This window comes from Malus domestica, chromosome 11 (assembly GCF_042453785.1).
Source record: "Malus domestica chromosome 11, GDT2T_hap1".
Classification (NCBI taxonomy): Eukaryota; Viridiplantae; Streptophyta; class Magnoliopsida; order Rosales; family Rosaceae; genus Malus; species Malus domestica.
In genome coordinates this window covers 40,482,118-40,498,357 of record NC_091671.1, presented here as the reverse complement: position 1 = coordinate 40,498,357, position 16,240 = coordinate 40,482,118, and the positions used below count along the sequence as shown (strand labels likewise).

The 16,240-nt window shown below is 37.6% G+C and overlaps 2 protein-coding genes across 4 annotated transcripts; one reads left to right on the top strand and one right to left on the bottom strand.

Moving 5' to 3' along the window:
- The first annotated feature begins 1,760 nt into the window (after nt 1–1,760).
- On the top strand, nt 1,761–6,505 carry LOC103449269 (UDP-glucuronic acid decarboxylase 2). Of its 2 annotated transcripts, none has more exons than XM_029089267.2 (7): nt 1,761–2,594; nt 3,010–3,157; nt 3,644–3,723; nt 3,936–4,019; nt 4,108–4,182; nt 5,713–5,805; nt 5,912–6,505. In XM_029089267.2, the coding sequence occupies exons 1-7, from the start codon at nt 1,968–1,970 to the stop codon at nt 6,128–6,130; spliced, it is 1,326 nt and encodes a 441-aa protein (XP_028945100.2). In that variant the 5' UTR covers nt 1,761–1,967; the 3' UTR covers nt 6,131–6,505. The 2 variants fall into 2 exon arrangements, with proteins under 2 accessions (XP_028945100.2, XP_070664220.1); XM_070808119.1 differs by having other exon boundaries at nt 1,779–2,599; nt 3,015–3,157.
- Nucleotides 6,506–6,739: 234 nt separating this feature from the next.
- Nucleotides 6,740–11,282, bottom strand: LOC103449182 (caffeoylshikimate esterase). Of its 2 annotated transcripts, XM_008388474.4 has the most exons (8): nt 11,034–11,282; nt 10,711–10,801; nt 10,502–10,534; nt 8,514–8,660; nt 8,291–8,421; nt 7,912–8,049; nt 7,477–7,575; nt 6,740–7,338 (listed from the first exon to the last, which is right to left on the bottom strand). In XM_008388474.4, the coding sequence occupies exons 1-8, from the start codon at nt 11,052–11,054 to the stop codon at nt 6,955–6,957; spliced, it is 1,044 nt and encodes a 347-aa protein (XP_008386696.3). In that variant the 5' UTR covers nt 11,055–11,282; the 3' UTR covers nt 6,740–6,954. The 2 variants fall into 2 exon arrangements, with proteins under 2 accessions (XP_008386696.3, XP_028945101.1); XM_029089268.2 differs by lacking the exons at nt 10,502–10,534; nt 10,711–10,801; nt 11,034–11,282 and adding an exon at nt 9,720–9,856.
- Nucleotides 11,283–16,240: the final 4,958 nt, after the last annotated feature.

The window sequence follows — 16,240 nt, the reverse complement described above, 5'->3', positions numbered from 1 at the left end:
GTTATGTGGAGTAGAAGAATGCATATTTTGCAGCTTAGTAAGTATATTATATATTGACATGCCCATTTCCTTGTGATTTCTGAATCTCCCAATACAAGATCAACATCTATCCTGCACACTGGACAAGTCTTATTAAAACCAATTAATCCGCACTGCCGATGTTTTTAATTTTTGGAGTATAATTCTCTCTTCTCTTTTTTTTTTTTTTTTTTTCCTCTCCTCCTATTTGAACCGTCAAAATTAAATCACGTCAACATCTTATATTAGTTTTTTTTTTTATAGAAAGAGAAATAAAGAATGTAAGAAGAGGGGATGGAAGGGGATGGAAAGATAAGGGGAGAGAATCTAGTTCTTAATTTTTAATAGGTTTGGTTAATTTGCAGTTTGTTATTATTTTTTCATCATGTCGGCAGTTTGCACACAACTCATGTCCGACGATGAACTTGTGCTCCCTCTCTTTTTTTTTTTGAACTTTTGTGAATATGGGTTTTAACCTCGATGATCTGGAAAAATTTAGTATGCATATGTTGGTTGTTTGGTAGGATGTATTATGATAACTTAAAACGACATTGAGTTTAGTTTTTTTATTGTTGTGTTAAAATATAAGATGAACATGATTGGATATGATTGATTATGAATTCATATAAAATAGTTTATCTAATCGATCTTTATACATGAGTTACAAATCTTATCCTACGTGTCCTTGCCAATTAAATTTTATTCCCAATAGGATCCTCATCGGATCCGTTTGGTGAGGATCCTAAAGATCCGTGAATCGTGTCCGTTTATTGTATATCGTTCGATCAATTTCTATAAAATATTGTTTGTGTTTCATTTTAAATAAAAATATTTAAAACGATTCACAGATCTTTAAGATTTTCGCAACGAGGATCCGATGAGAATCCGAATTCATTTTATTCCTAAAATCCAATCTCATTCAACGCATCAAACAAACCCTTATAGTAACATGCTAAGATATTTAGTTACTGGATTTTTAACCGTATACGTAACATTCTTTGTTTATTCGACATAAAACGAAGGTAGAAAAGTTTCGTAACAAGTAGGAGTATTGGGTAATGAACCTAGTCCAGCACATTCAATCTAGTCAAATCAACGGTGCCCACGAAGGACTTGATTTGACGGTCATAATGATTTAAAAAACCAAGTCAAAATATCCAACTGAAAAATTAATTCACCCTAATCCGCCTCCCCCAGTGCAAGCAAGCTAGTGACTACCACTATTAATCCATTAATTACAATTAGTTAATTAACCAATGAAAAAAATTCAAAATACATTTACCAAACCCAAAACCCATCAAATCACCCAACTATTAGCAATATATGATTTTTCAATATAACAATACATTTATACGAAGAAATAAAGATTTCTGTTAAAATAATATTAGGTACACTAAAATTTTATTGATATTTAATATATATAATGTGTCATTGATAAAAAATAAACATATTAATCAATACTTAAGTTATAGTCTAATCATCAATAATCACATCATATAATTTGAAATTTTGGTTTAATTAAAGGAAAACTTATGAAAATAACTTGAAATATTTAAGTTTTAAAGATAAAAATAAAATAAATGGTAAAGTAAATAATAATTACCCTAGCATTACCTTTTGAGTTAAATCACACAATAAATTTATCATAAGATGTAGATATCGACTCGTAATTTGAAATTACAACTTTTAATAAGTAAAAAAAAATATCAGTATATTAGACAAATGATAACCGTTTACTTTTCAAACAGGAAAAGGCACGAAGGGCCGTTTTGTAATTACCGCCAAAACCCAGAGCCTACTTCGGACTCCCCCACAGCTTAAATACCCGCAACATACACGAGTGAGACCGCATCACAAAAACCCGCCACAAAGCGAGTTGCCGGCGATTCCAACTCGTCCAACTCAGAGACTCTAAACTCACTCTGCTTCTTCGGACACAGTTCCGACAAATGGGTTCGGAGCTGATTTTCCGAGGGCACGAAGCCGACCAACATGTGGCGGACACCTATTCGCCCAAACGCCCAAAGCCGTGGGCCTCCGTGACCCGCCCGATACAGTACTTGCTCCGAGAGCAGCGGCTCGTTTTCATCCTCGTCGGCATTGTTATCGCCACCGTAGGGTTCACCATCCTCCCGTCCTCCACCTCCCGCTCTCCTTACGCCTCGGGCAACGTCCCGATCACGAACGAGTACGTCCGGTACGACTTCGATTCGTCGGCGACGACCCAGTACAAGCCGGCCTACGAACGCAGATTCGGGTTGAATAGCTGGGGTTCTAGCGGGAAGGTGCCACTGGGGCTGAAACGAAAGGGGCTCCGGATCGTCGTGACGGGCGGGGCCGGGTTCGTCGGGTCGCACCTTGTTGATCGTCTGATTGCGCGAGGCGACAGCGTGATCGTGGTGGACAACTTCTTCACGGGAAGGAAGGAGAATGTGATGCACCATTTCCGGAACCCGAGATTCGAGCTCATCCGACACGACGTCGTTGAGCCACTTCTGCTCGAGGTCGACCAGATCTACCATCTGGCTTGCCCTGCCTCCCCTGTTCATTACAAATTCAACCCCGTCAAGACCATTATATCCTTTGCTACTATAATTTCTTTCAACTGGTCTAATTCACATTTTCTTGGCGGATATTCTATCTCAGCCAATTGGTCAGTTGGTCTGCACTCATTGATCAATTGGCCGAGACAGAAGAGTGTCTTGGCCAATTGGTAAGGCGGTCACACCTGACCAATTGGCTGAGACACAATTGGCTGAAACACAACAGTGTCTACCAATTGATCAGGCGGTCCCCTTCCTCGGCGTGAGACAAGGTGACCGCATGACCAATTGGCCAAAGTGACTGCTGGACAATTGCCCGAGGCGGTAACAGGAACGCTGTCGTGTTCAACTGACTTAATTTCAACTGACTTAATTCACGAACGATTTTTGTTTCAATTTTTTGATATCATTATTTGGAGGCCTTAATTTTGAATTTTTGGAGATGCACAAAACCAATGTGGTGGGGACTCTGAACATGCTGGGTCTCGCAAAGAGGATCGGAGCGCGGTTCTTGCTGACGAGCACCAGCGAGGTGTACGGCGATCCTCTGCAGCACCCGCAGGTTGAAACCTACTGGGGCAACGTTAATCCAATCGGTGAGTTTCCGACAGCATCTCGTTTCTCTCCGTTTCTTAGACGTTTCTACCAGTCGTTGCGGCGCACGTTAGCGGCGGTATGCGTGTTTAGTCTAACATGCGCGGGACAGGCGTCGGAGTGTCTGCGTCTTCGATTCGAATCAAGTTTCGGATCCTGTCTTTTTCTTAAAGGAGTCAAATGGACGTCGGACACGGTTAGTGAGGCCCACGTGGCCAAAAGTTCCTCAGATCCGTTCCGGTTTCCACGGTCAATGAGATTACCCGTGATTTTCGGGTCCACTCATCGGACGGTGGAGACTAAAATGTGTTCTCCACGCCCCGCCGTGACCAAAGGTGTTGGGCGGTAAAATGAGGAATTAGGTGAACGGCAGGATTGTAAAACCGACAGGTGTCCTTTGGTTTAGGGTAGGTCTAGATCTGACACGGTCTACAGTTTTTGGCCCCGTTACCTGACAAACAACGTTTGATTGTCTGAATGGCTGACAGGTGTCCGAAGCTGTTACGACGAGGGAAAACGTACGGCCGAGACATTGACCATGGACTACCACAGAGGAGCTGGTGTTGAGGTATGTTAACATTTACCCTTATCACATTTACCGATCACATATAGGTATGCGAAATAAATGTGATATGAACGTTGTAGTAACGTTACATATATCACATTTATCAGTCACATCAGTTGTCCTATACAGCGAGTCTATAAACGTCACACGAACTTTCTTTTTGCTTAAATCTTAGATGTAATGTTTTCTGTTTGAAATTTCGGATGTTGTTGCAGGTAAGGATTGCTAGGATATTTAACACTTACGGGCCGAGAATGTGCATAGATGACGGCCGCGTTGTTAGTAACTTTGTTGCTCAGGTAAATTGCTTGTGTATCGGATTATCTTTCGCTGAAACGATGAGCTCTTCGTTTTAGTGCTAAATGCGGGATGGTGGCGATAATGCAGGCGTTGAGGAAAGAGCCGATGACGGTTTATGGTGACGGGAAGCAAACGAGGAGTTTCCAATATGTTTCCGATCTGGTGAGCGAGTCTACTTTAACACAGTATTTAAGAAGTCTGTATTGTTTACGTTTGCTTTGTTGCTCGGTGGTTTGGGTTGGTTTGTTATTGCTGTGCTTTGAAAAAAAAACCGTTTGATGTGAGAATAAACTTATTTTTGCTGCTTCACGTTTTCTGTTTTTTTTTTCATCCAAAACTATGAAAATAAGTTGTTTTTAAGTGTTTATCAAACACATTTTTTAGCTCAGTTTTTTTTATACCCACTTTTTATAAAAGCATATCGGTACCAAACCAGTACTTACTTTTATATTCCGAATCGCTTCTTTTTAGGGTTTATAGTATCGAGCCATGTGAAAAGTTTATAATGCGAGATTAGAGACTAAGATTGTGACTAAAAAATATTAGTGAATATCATGTTGCCCATGTGCATGGAACAAAGCATTTGAAATCCGTTTGTGAACCAAAATTTGTACAGATTAGACATATAATTGATGCTTTTGTGCACATGTTGGTGCACTTGAGCACTGATGCAAGCAAAATTAGTCAATGTTGTGCATTTTGATCAGTTTCTTCGTATGACGAGTAATCATCGACATGCGTTTCTTAATACCATCTTATGTTGGTAAGTCTGGGTTGACTTGTGTGTATTCTTGCACCATCGTTGCTTGCTCGGAGGAGTAATATGTATTTTTCAAATCAAAACTAGTAAACCTCATAAAAGCAGGATGTTCGTGTCATTCACGGTGTTTCTTACAAAATGCTTATAAATATATGAGTAAATTGTAGCAATGATTCTTCAACTTTAATGAAATTGGAGCAATGATCCCTCAACTAAAAATCCATTACCATTGGTCCCTCAACTTACCAAAATGTGTAGCTATAGTCATTTTCATCAATTTTGTCAAAATTTTGTCAAAATAAGTTATGTTGGAATAACCATTTATATAATTAGGGTCTCTTAACTCATCAAAGTGTGTAATTATGATCCTTTTCGTCAACTACATCAAAATTTTTGTCAAAACGAGTTATGTTGGAAGGATCATTGCTACAATTGGGTTAAAGTTAAGGGATCATTTCTCCAATTGAATTAAAGTTAAGGGACTAATAGTAATGGATTTTTAGTTCAGGGACCATAGCTGCACATTTTAATGAGTTGAGGGATCAGTGGTAATGGATTTTTAGTTGAATGATCATTACTCCAATTAAGTTAAAGTTAAGGGACTATAGCTACAATTTACTCTAAATATATTGGAGGAGGTAAATAGTCCAATTTTGGGTATCTGGCGCCCGGCAGTGATATGTTTTAGTAGATATAGTACTACAATTCCCGGCAGACTTTTCTTGCAAATGATATTTTCGTATATGCAAGTGTGATTTGGGACAGAAGACTTCGTAGTTGGGCATTTGGGGTGTGCTTTCAGCTGTTACGCTGGGAAGCAGAAAGTAGTTTCTTCCCTGCATAAGTGATTTTCTGGTTTAATATTGCTTGCTGCTGATGCTGAAAAGTACGTAATATGACACTGCCGTTTTGTGTATGGCAATATATAACAGGTGGAAGGTCTGATGCGTCTGATGGAAGGTGAACATGTGGGACCTTTCAATCTCGGAAACCCGGGTGAATTCACCATGCTCGAACTTGCAAAGGTAAATTAAGATCAGATGAAATCCGTAATCAAATGTTGCAGCTTAATAATTTTCTGGTTCGTCATTTATTGAGTATTTTCGCTTGTTTGTTGGTTGGTGCTTGCAGGTGGTCCAAGAAACAATCGACCCAGAAGCAAAAATCGAGTACAGGCCGAACACAGAGGATGACCCCCACAAGAGGAAGCCTGATATCACAAAGGCCAAAGACTTACTCGGCTGGCAACCAAAGGTGTCCCTTCAAAAGGGTCTCCCTCTCATGGTCTCTGACTTCAGGAAACGCATCTTCGGTGACCACAATGAAGCTGACTCTACCACCGCCCTGTAATAATCCTACCGATGTTAATGTCTTGGCATGGCAATTGACACATATACCTGAATTCTCACTTGCAAACCGGCAATGGGGAGAGACGGTTCCTTTCTTTCGTTCTTTCTTTCCCCTCTCCAATTTCCGAACAAAATACAGCAGGAAAGGTCTCACAGCGGCAGTAGTAGCAACAGAAACAGTAGCATATAAGTTCCAGCACTCGTTTTTATGTCCATCTTTTATTCGTTCTGTGTTGTTATCGTCTTAAAGCTTAGTAGAACAGCGAGAGCTTCTCTTATCCGTCTTCCTATTATTTTCTGTGCAATCGGTCTCCACTAGAGGCGGCGTTGATTAGATTACAAATTTTTTAATGATATTTACTTGATGTATTCTAAATTAGTTTCTCCAAATTATTGATCCATTGCAAATCGAGATACGCTTACATTTCTTTAGGTATATATCAACGTTCTAGCTAAGATGCTTGTATCAGTTGTTTGCTCCAAAAGCCCCTGGGTTAGAGAGGTAAATGTATTACGGGAGAGAATTTTTAGCAGACGGTTCTGCTACGTTTGGTGGCGAACTCGCTTTAGGGAAAACCGTATTAGGTTACAAACAGAGGTGCGAACATCATTTTTCTTCTAAAAATACGGTATTCATTAGTGAGAGTGTCCGATATTTGGAGATGAATTATTATAGAGGACCATGAAACATTTCTATGGAAATACCACATATATTGTGTTACATGAATAAAAACGGCAACGCTTATTTCCAATGCTTCCCTTTTGTGACGCTTCAGTTCATTATTCATAACATTTCTCATCCAGAGGAAAATTTAAGAGCAAGGGCTACATTGCCGAGTGATGTAGCAATCTGCGCCCCTTCAACCCGCAAAAATACGATGGCGTCCGCGGTCGCTGCTTGTTTATTGGTGGCGGGGGTGGTGGTGATGCCGTGCCGTTCATTTTCAGAATGGCATTCCTAAACGTGTGGATTGGTTGCACCACGACGGAGTTGTCGTCACTCGTGTGCTTCTCGAGCCAAGTTATGATGTCTGCAAAGACGATTTCAACGTTCCCATCTGGCTCTCCCGACGTTAGACCATGCCACATTCCGGGGTACAATTTTATGGTCTTGTCTGTGCTGCTGGCTTTCTCATACAGTGCTCTGCTTACTTCTGGGTCTGTAACAGTATCTGCCTCCCCATGCAACACAAAGAATGGTAGTCTCACCTGCCCAAATTATCAGTCTAATATTAGTTGCCTAGGAAAGTGTATCGGCCATCTTGCACCCAAGATCAAATTCTTTAATTTAGAATAGAATATCGCTTCGTCGAAAACATATTGAATAACATGGAAGCAAGAAAAAACCTCATGCAAAGTGTCTTCAAGGCTCATGCTAGTTCTCAGCATTTCCAGTGCTGTTTTCAGCCTCGGCTTGTCTTGATATATCAGTTTGTTGCTCCTTATCTGAAAGAGACACCATTTAAACACTTAAATTCGATCCCATCCCATTTAAAATTTTGAGGAAAAAAAAAAAAACGTTACAAATTTGTGGCTATTTAGTTCCTGCAGCTTTCGCACAAGTTTGACTTTCGTTCCTGCATCTAGTTTTGCAAATTGCACAAATTCGAGAAAATTGTTTAACTTCTGTTAAGTAAATTTGACGGACTTGTACATGGGACGTCTTCGGATTGGTACAATTTGTAAACTATAAAAGTACAATACAACGAAGTGGAACTTTGCGAAAGCTACAGGGACTAAAAATGTATTTTTGTCAAAATTTAAGATAAATTTAGTTGTTACCTCTTCACGTTTTACAGGGTCTTTGAAGGCGGAGTCAATGACGTCTTTGGTGGGTACTATCTTCCATTTGGGAATAATCTCCTCCACTCTGGTTAATACATTGATCACCAGCGGGTGTGGCTTGACCTTTTCTGATATCTACCAAAACATTGTATGGAATTAACGATCAGTTTAATTTGGTAAACCAAGCTTCACCAACAAAACCAAACTCCAACTTACACCCAAATCGTTTGTTTTTGTTTTATTATTTTTTTAGTTTTTGGAAGAAAAAGCGAGATTAAGCGAGTAGAACTATACATAAAGGTTCGGTGGTCGGATTAGCCGAGCAAAACTTACACACAATTTAACTAAATGTAAATGTAATATGTGTTACTGTTACCTTACACATGGGTGCAACAAGAACAGCTCCATTCCAAAATGTGGGATCCTTCTTGTGAAGCAGTAGAGAAACTGCCCCTCCCATGGATTCTCCATACAAAAACCTACACTTGTCTCGGTACTCTTCCTCGGCTGCGATACCATTTCAAAATTGCATTCGTTAAAAACTAAAATTACTTTGTATCGTCACACTAAAAGATTTTGTAATTCAATTGGATACGTACCACAAATCGACTTGAAAAATTCATCGCAATCGTTGACTATGTTTTTGAACTTCTTGATGTAACATCTGGCCCCTCTCGAACGTCCGTGGCCCTCGTAGTCAATTCCGAACACGGCATATCCCGCGTTAGCTAGGCGGATTCCACACTCTATGTAAAAAACGATAGCAGATCGAATTAATTTGTCAATTAATAGTTAACCCTAGAAACAAAAAGTAATTAAAAATCATTCAGTTTTGCCACACCTAGAGACCCTACAGCAGAAAATTCGTTTGCCAACCAAATCCAAATCCAAACCAAACCAAACCAAACAATTTCAATTTCAATGATGGGGCAGTTTAGGATCTCGAAAGAAGCTTGCCGTCAATGATGGCCCCACAAAATAATTTTAAAAGTAAATCCATACTTCACATGATAATTGCTTAAATTATTATCATTTTCAAATAGAATATTTTTATTTTTATTTATTTATTTGTAAATTTAGCTGCAAAGTCCGTCCCACTCCAACATTGCTATCATGGGAAGAGACTTTGAGGAGAATTTATTGATAAACAAAAAAAATAAAATATGTCAGGAAAGACATGAGATCAAACCCAGAAAAACTTGCATGCATAAATACTCGGAACTCGCTACATATATCGTCTCTCTCGAGGATGTATATTCATGTGAATAGTACTTGAAATATATGTGATTGAGACGTTGCATGTAGCGGGTGCGTGTAAGTACTTTTCGTTGTGCTAATTATAAAATAGACAGAATACACACTCACACGTATGAACAGCTTAACAGGTGACTCGCTCCACTGTTCATAATATGCGAAGTAAGATAGTGCCTTCGTGTGTGTGTATATATTTATGGACTGAAAGAAACCCACGTTGTGCCCCAAATAATTGAACATAAACAAAAAAAAAAAACACAAAAAAACAAAAACCAGAAACTCAGAAAGATGGGATAAATGATAAGGTCAGCAGTCACACAGTGCGGTAGGCATTGGGAATGCGAATGGGATTATAGCGCCCCAAATAATCCAGCGCTGGGTGGGATAGGACATAAAAGGGACAGTGCAAAACAAAGGTTCGGCAATGATTTAAGCTTGTCCGCACTTTGTTTTTTTTTTCTAATTCCTATCCCCTTTCTGAATCGCAAGGTGCCAATGCCATGTAAACAAATGCAGAGTAGGAATAGAGGTGCAATTGGATTTACATTCACCTGTTTCCCAGAAGATTATCATCTACTTTTTTATTTGATTACATGACCTGCTAAACATATTTCTTTTCGCAGCAGAAGGGTAGTGATTTTCATACTTTCATTTTACATTTACATCGAGTGTTAATTCTTCTTGATTTGTTTGTTTATCAATTTAATAAGCTAAAAAATTAAACCAAGTGTATCGGTAAAAAAAAAAAAAAAAAAAAAAAGCAAAAATCACTTTCCTTGCACAAAAAGGAAGTCCATCGGTTGGCTTGAAACTTTTTAGCTAGTGGAATTGGTTTGCCTAATTTTGGTTTTGCTTTGCATCCACTAGATTTACTTCTTATGCAGAAAAAGGTGGAGAAGGAGAAAGGTGAAAGTTACCCTAAAACTTATTACCATTAAAAGAGTAAAACTATGTATTATAGACGTTTTCTCGACCCTTGTAAAGTGGAGTCTTGCCTTGTACGGGAAATTACTGTCTTAAAACTACCAATATTTAGAAGGAAAATGTACTGAATAAATTCTTTTAATGATTTACAAAAAAATTAACCATGAATTGTCATATTATTTAATCTACAAAATATGATCTAAGTAAACGATCTCTTTAGCGTCACCCATTAATAAAATTTATGAAGGAAAGAAATTAATTGTCGATTTATTCTATTTGTATATATTGTGAGTTAATTAAAAGTTAAAATGCCAGATTAATTAAAGAAATAATGGTAATGGAGATTAAGAAAGAAGAAAGAAGGAATGAAAAATGAGGAAGATGAGTCATTTAAGATGATATTCATTACCTCTCATGAAACCGCTGCACTCCATGCCATACCCTGCAACTCCATTAATGAGCACCAATTAATATCCACACATGCCCCATCAAACAAGGATGCTGATTTGGGCATGGTTAAAGATATAGTCAAGTTGACTAGAACGGTGTATTCGCTCGAGACCCGAGTTTGAAAAGAACAAAAGAAAGGAGAGAGAGAGAGAAAGAGAAGAAGAGTACCATGGCAAAGGAACACAAGGGCCTTTGGAGAGGAAAAGGGCAACCATCTGCAAGTAAAAAGCTGCACTCCTCTTGAATTCCTTATGTAAACCTTCTCTCATTCAAACATATATTACCCCCATCAGACAAAACACTATATATATATATATATATATATATATATATATATATATATATATATATATATATATATGTATGTATGTGTATAAAAACATGTGTATATATATCAACATTGTATAATTCAAGCAAACATATATATATATATATATATGTATGTATGTATGTATATCTGTGTGTGTATATGCATGTATATTCATACTTACTTCTTGATATTCTCCCTCCATGTTCACGCAAGAGAGAAAATTTAAAGAAAAGAAAACGACTCAGAGATCAAATGGATCCCATCCTATGTTTTTTCTGCAACTGCGGATCTATAGCTAGTGACGATGACAATTTGGAAAAAGAGATGGTTGGTGAACGGCAATGTCATAAATTATAATATTAGCCAAAAGGTGAAGAGATTCTGAAAGAAGATGGCGAATATAGTGGAGACTCCAAAAGGGAAAGAGATTCTGAAAGAAGATGGCGAATAAAGTGGAGACTCCGAAACAGATGATGAGAGAGAGAGAGAGACATAGAGAGAGAGAGTGACGGTGGGTAGTTATCTGGAAATGTGATTTCTTTTCCGAAAGCTTTATAATATAGAAGAATATAGTAAAGATGCTTCGTGCGTTAATGTTATAGTAAAATGTGATGTACGTGCTTAGCTCAGCATAGGGTTTGTCGGATTGGTTCTTATCCGTGTTTTTTTAACATGAGACATCTCAAGTTTCACCATGCTGTTTAACCACCCAAAAGATCATTGTACATTGTCTAATTTTTTGCAAAGATAATGTATGAAAATGTTTTAAAAAACACAGACAGTTCAGATCTTTTAAACACATTACGAAATGGGCTCTAAAAAACTTGTGTACAAAATTACGTAAAAAAATAATGTCAAGGACTGGTTCGCTTAAAAAAAATATTCCTTCATTTGGACCCAAAAGAAATTTGTCTTCATTATCTCCTTAAAAAGTGAAGCCAAATAAGCATTAGTGTATGTATAGCATTATTTGTGAAAAGAAAAAAAAAATTCTGTCAATTAAAAGCTTTTTTGTAAAACGTTGTAGAAAATTTTAAAAACGTTTACAAGCCATATATGTGTTTTTCTGTAGAAAAAGCGTTTTTCTGTAGAAAAAGCCCTTGCATTTGCAATAGAAATTATTAAATGCTTCTAATATAAGTGCTTTTGACAAAAGCACAAAACATTTCTGAGCATAAGTGATTCGAACAGATCTGTGGTCATATCATAAAAATTAATTTCCATATTTCCATTTACTCATCGTTTAGGTGATGAGTTTTGTGGTTTGATAGCTATCTATTTATTTGTCACCAACCAAGCACCAAAGATTCTAAAGTCATTTGATGTAGTTGCTCTGCACCAAGTAAATACGTACATCTACCATTTGGTCCATTTCTACTTTGTAGGGTACCCTCATTAAATTTTTCACCTCTTACCACCTTCAAAACTTTACTTTTAGGGTTTTTTTTTTTTAGGAAATTATTATTAGCACTCCAAAAATCTCATTGGCCTTCCAAACTTTCTATAATTAGAAAGAAAAATACACTTGTGATGAGTGTAGAATGAGATTTTTGAAGTGCTAATAACAGTTCCTTTTTTTTTAGGTCAATTACACTTTATCACCTCAGGTTTGAGGTCTATTGCAACTTCATACAATATCTTAAAAAAAATTCACTTTCATATCTCATGTATTATTTTATTTCAATATAGTACATCCGTTACATGTTTCATCCATTGGTCCATTAAAAGCTGACGTAATTGCCAAATTTGTGTCACGTGGCAACAAAATAATTTTTATGCATTTAAAATATTATAATAATTTACCCTCTTTATAAAAATAAAATAAAATAAAAAACAAAAAAACCATCTTCCTTCCCTGAGCCCTTTCTCCTCCTTACCCCCACCCTTTTTCTCCCTTCTATCATCTGCAACCCCACCCACTCTTCTCTCCTTTGCAACCATACCCATTCTTCTCTCCTTTGCAACTCACACCCACCTTCCCTTCTCTCCATTACTTATCGTCATCCCTGACCCCTTCCCGTAACCCAAACCCCCTCATCCCACCCCGCAACCCCCCCACCTTACCCCACCCTGAGCGATCCCTAGATTTGGAAACTCGACAACCAGTTAACGGCCCAGATGCGTTGAACAACCCAGAAACCTCCGAATCCGGTGATGGTTTTCTCGCCAAGCTCGAGTCCCTCCGCCAATCACACCAAGCCTTGCTATAGAAATCGGCGGCGATAGAGGAAGATTGTATTCTCATCCGGCAGTAGAGAGACGACGCCCTGGGGGTGGGGTGGTATGGGATGAGGATTAGGGATGAACGAGTGTGGTTGTGAGGATGAAGGAGATGGAGGTGCTTGCTCCAGTGGGAGGGGAGGATTGACATGGTTGTTGTATAAGATGGGTTGTAACGCCCCACCCCTAAAATACTTATTTTCGGGAAATAATTATGATGATAGACCCAATTTTAAACTATTGTTTAATTTACTACCATTAATCATGATTCTTTGCTTCAATTCCTTAATTCCTCACAAAACTATATCCCTATTTTAATTATCAAAACATACGATTAAATTATCAATTTAATCTCCAAATTTCTTCTATTAAAACAACTTCTCAATAAAAGATTAATTCTCGATTATCTAGGGTTGCATCTAACCACTGTTAGACTGCCTACGTACCCTTGAGTGGGATCAAACCCTTTGTAGTTCACCATTCATTCTTTTATCCATTTCTAAAAATATTCTAGTAATGGAAATATTCAACATTAGTTTTTACAATCGAATCACACAAAATGGGTACTATAACACCCCATAAATTTTATACAAACACTATTCACGGTAATAGGCCCAAAATAAAATCATGGTTAATTAATACTCTATTAACCACCATAAATCAAATTCGATCATTTCATGGATAAATATATATAAGAAAATCACATTTATATAAGAAATAAAGGTAATAACCATATCACATAAATTCGATATTGATGTAAGAAATCAAGGTAATAACCACATCACATAAATTCGAGTCACTCTCTAACCAATGTAGGCCCACAATAATTCAATTAGTATCCGATAGTACTAAATTTAATATTGAGAATGTTACGAGTCATGCTGACCAAAAGTTAACTCTCGAATTAGTATCCGTAATTCGATCTGGAAGATCTGCCCATCGAATTTCGGATCTGTAACTTCCTAAGGTCCGCATTATGCTTATAGAATGATATACTAAATTCTCATTACGATCCAACGGTCAGATCTCCGCCAATTACTAAGATTAGGTGGCGGTCAACAATTTATTTTACAAACTTAGAAATCCAATTCGGAAAGATCCATACGTCAGATTTCTGATATGTCATTTCCTAATATCCTCAAATATTAAGTTCTATAATGCATTAAAGTTTGGTGACAATCCAACGGTCGAATCGTCAATTCAAATAATAATCAAGTAATGCACCTTAATAAAACTAGGTTCACAATAATCAAATCACATACTACGGGTGTCAAATCTGAGATCAAGATATTAGTTTAGCATAAAATAGCATCGGCGGCCCACTGGCCACACGCTGCCGCAGGTGGCGGTCGGCCGTCCCGACTCGCTGGAAAATTCAACTATTTAAAAAAATTACCAAATTTTATAGAAATATAGATCTTAATGAGTGGAGCAAGTTTCATACATGTGACCAAGGTCAATTTAGCCGGGAAAAGCTCCAATTTCCCTTAAACCCACCGGAAATCCTTGATTTTGGTGTTCTTGATTCTACTCCAAAACAACTCTGCCGCCCCCAAACTTGTTTGGGCTTTGTTACTGGGCTCAAGAGGATGCTAAATGTGGTGGTGATCGAAGGTAAACGTTTCATATATAGTGGATCGCCAGCAAAGTTCTCTCGCACCCACTTGCGTAGTTCTCATGAAATCGGGGCTAATGTCCTTGATTTGTGGGTGAATATGGGGGATAGATTGATGCTAAGTTGTTTCCAAGTGGCCCTGCGCTTTGAATCACCTGAGAAACGCCGGAGATGGTGTTGGAAAATCAATGTAGAAACCGGGTCAGGGATAGGTCGGAAGGGTTGACTGCCTTTTCCTTTCCTCTTTTCCCTCCTTTTCCTCTCTTCTAGTTGGTTCCCTCACTTCCTTTTCTCTTCCCCATTGGCTGCCCTCTTCCCCTTAGTTCTCTCTTTTCCCTTCTTCTGATTGGGCAGTTTTTTCTTTTTTTTCTCTTCCTTCTCTCTATCCTCCTTTCTCTTATTTTCTTTCCATCCTAGCCACACACATGGCATAATCTAAATGGTCTCAACTCTAGATTTTGCTAGAGCTTTCTAGAAATGGAGGGTCAAATTACAAAACTATCCTTAACTTTAAACGTTAATAACTTCTTCGTTATAACTCCGTTTCACGAACGGTTTTAGCCTACATGCTCGTAGAACCAAGTTCTATCCAAATTTATCAAGAATTAATTTAATTTACATGAGGATAAAATACGTCATCGTAAAATTACATTTAGTCAACTAGGGCATTTTCGTCTTTTCCACTTATAGATAAATTTTTCAACGTAAATTATAATTAATACCGGAAACAAAACTTTAAAATTTCTCAATTCAATTTTTCATAACCATAAATCGAATATTTTCGATTTTTCCCCACATATTCATATATTTAAATTTTTTAGGGTATTACATGGGTGGTGGTGGTGATGGAGAAAGAAGGACATGAAGTTGGGAGGCTCGGGAGGGGGAAGAGGGGTGGGGGTGGGGTTTTGGGGATTCAAGTTTTTATTTTTTATTTTTAAATAGGGTGAATTATTATTTTTAAATGCATAAAAAATTATTTTTTGCTACGTGACACAAATTTGGCAACCACGTGGCACAAATGTGACAGTTAAGTCAACTTTTAACAGACCAATAAAAGGAAAATGTAACGAAGGTACTATATTAAAATAAAATAGTACGTGAGGTATGAAAGTGAAATTTTTTAAAGATGTTGTATGATGTTGCAATAGACATCAAACATAAGATGGTAAAATGTAATTTACTCTTCTTTTTTTTTTTTGTTATTTGTTTTTCCAACCTTCGAGCCTAACCTTGTGTGTGCCATTTGTTATATCTTGGGTTGCGGCTCTCATTTTGCTCGGACCTTTTACTTTATCTGTTGTTGTTTACCTGGTTCATTTTGGGCCTTGTATTAGTTTTTAATTTAATGAAAGTTCTCTTGCTTGACCCAAAAAAAAAAAGAGTTTGAGCGCTTGATATTTGTCCCTGATTTTAGGTCGGCCAGTAATTTCAACACTCATATTTTAACCTCGCCGCCTTATGGAAAGAACCAAAATCATCGTAATTTAGAGCATCTTTAATTAGGAGACATAATATTGAGACGTAAAATCCACATTTTATCCATATTTACA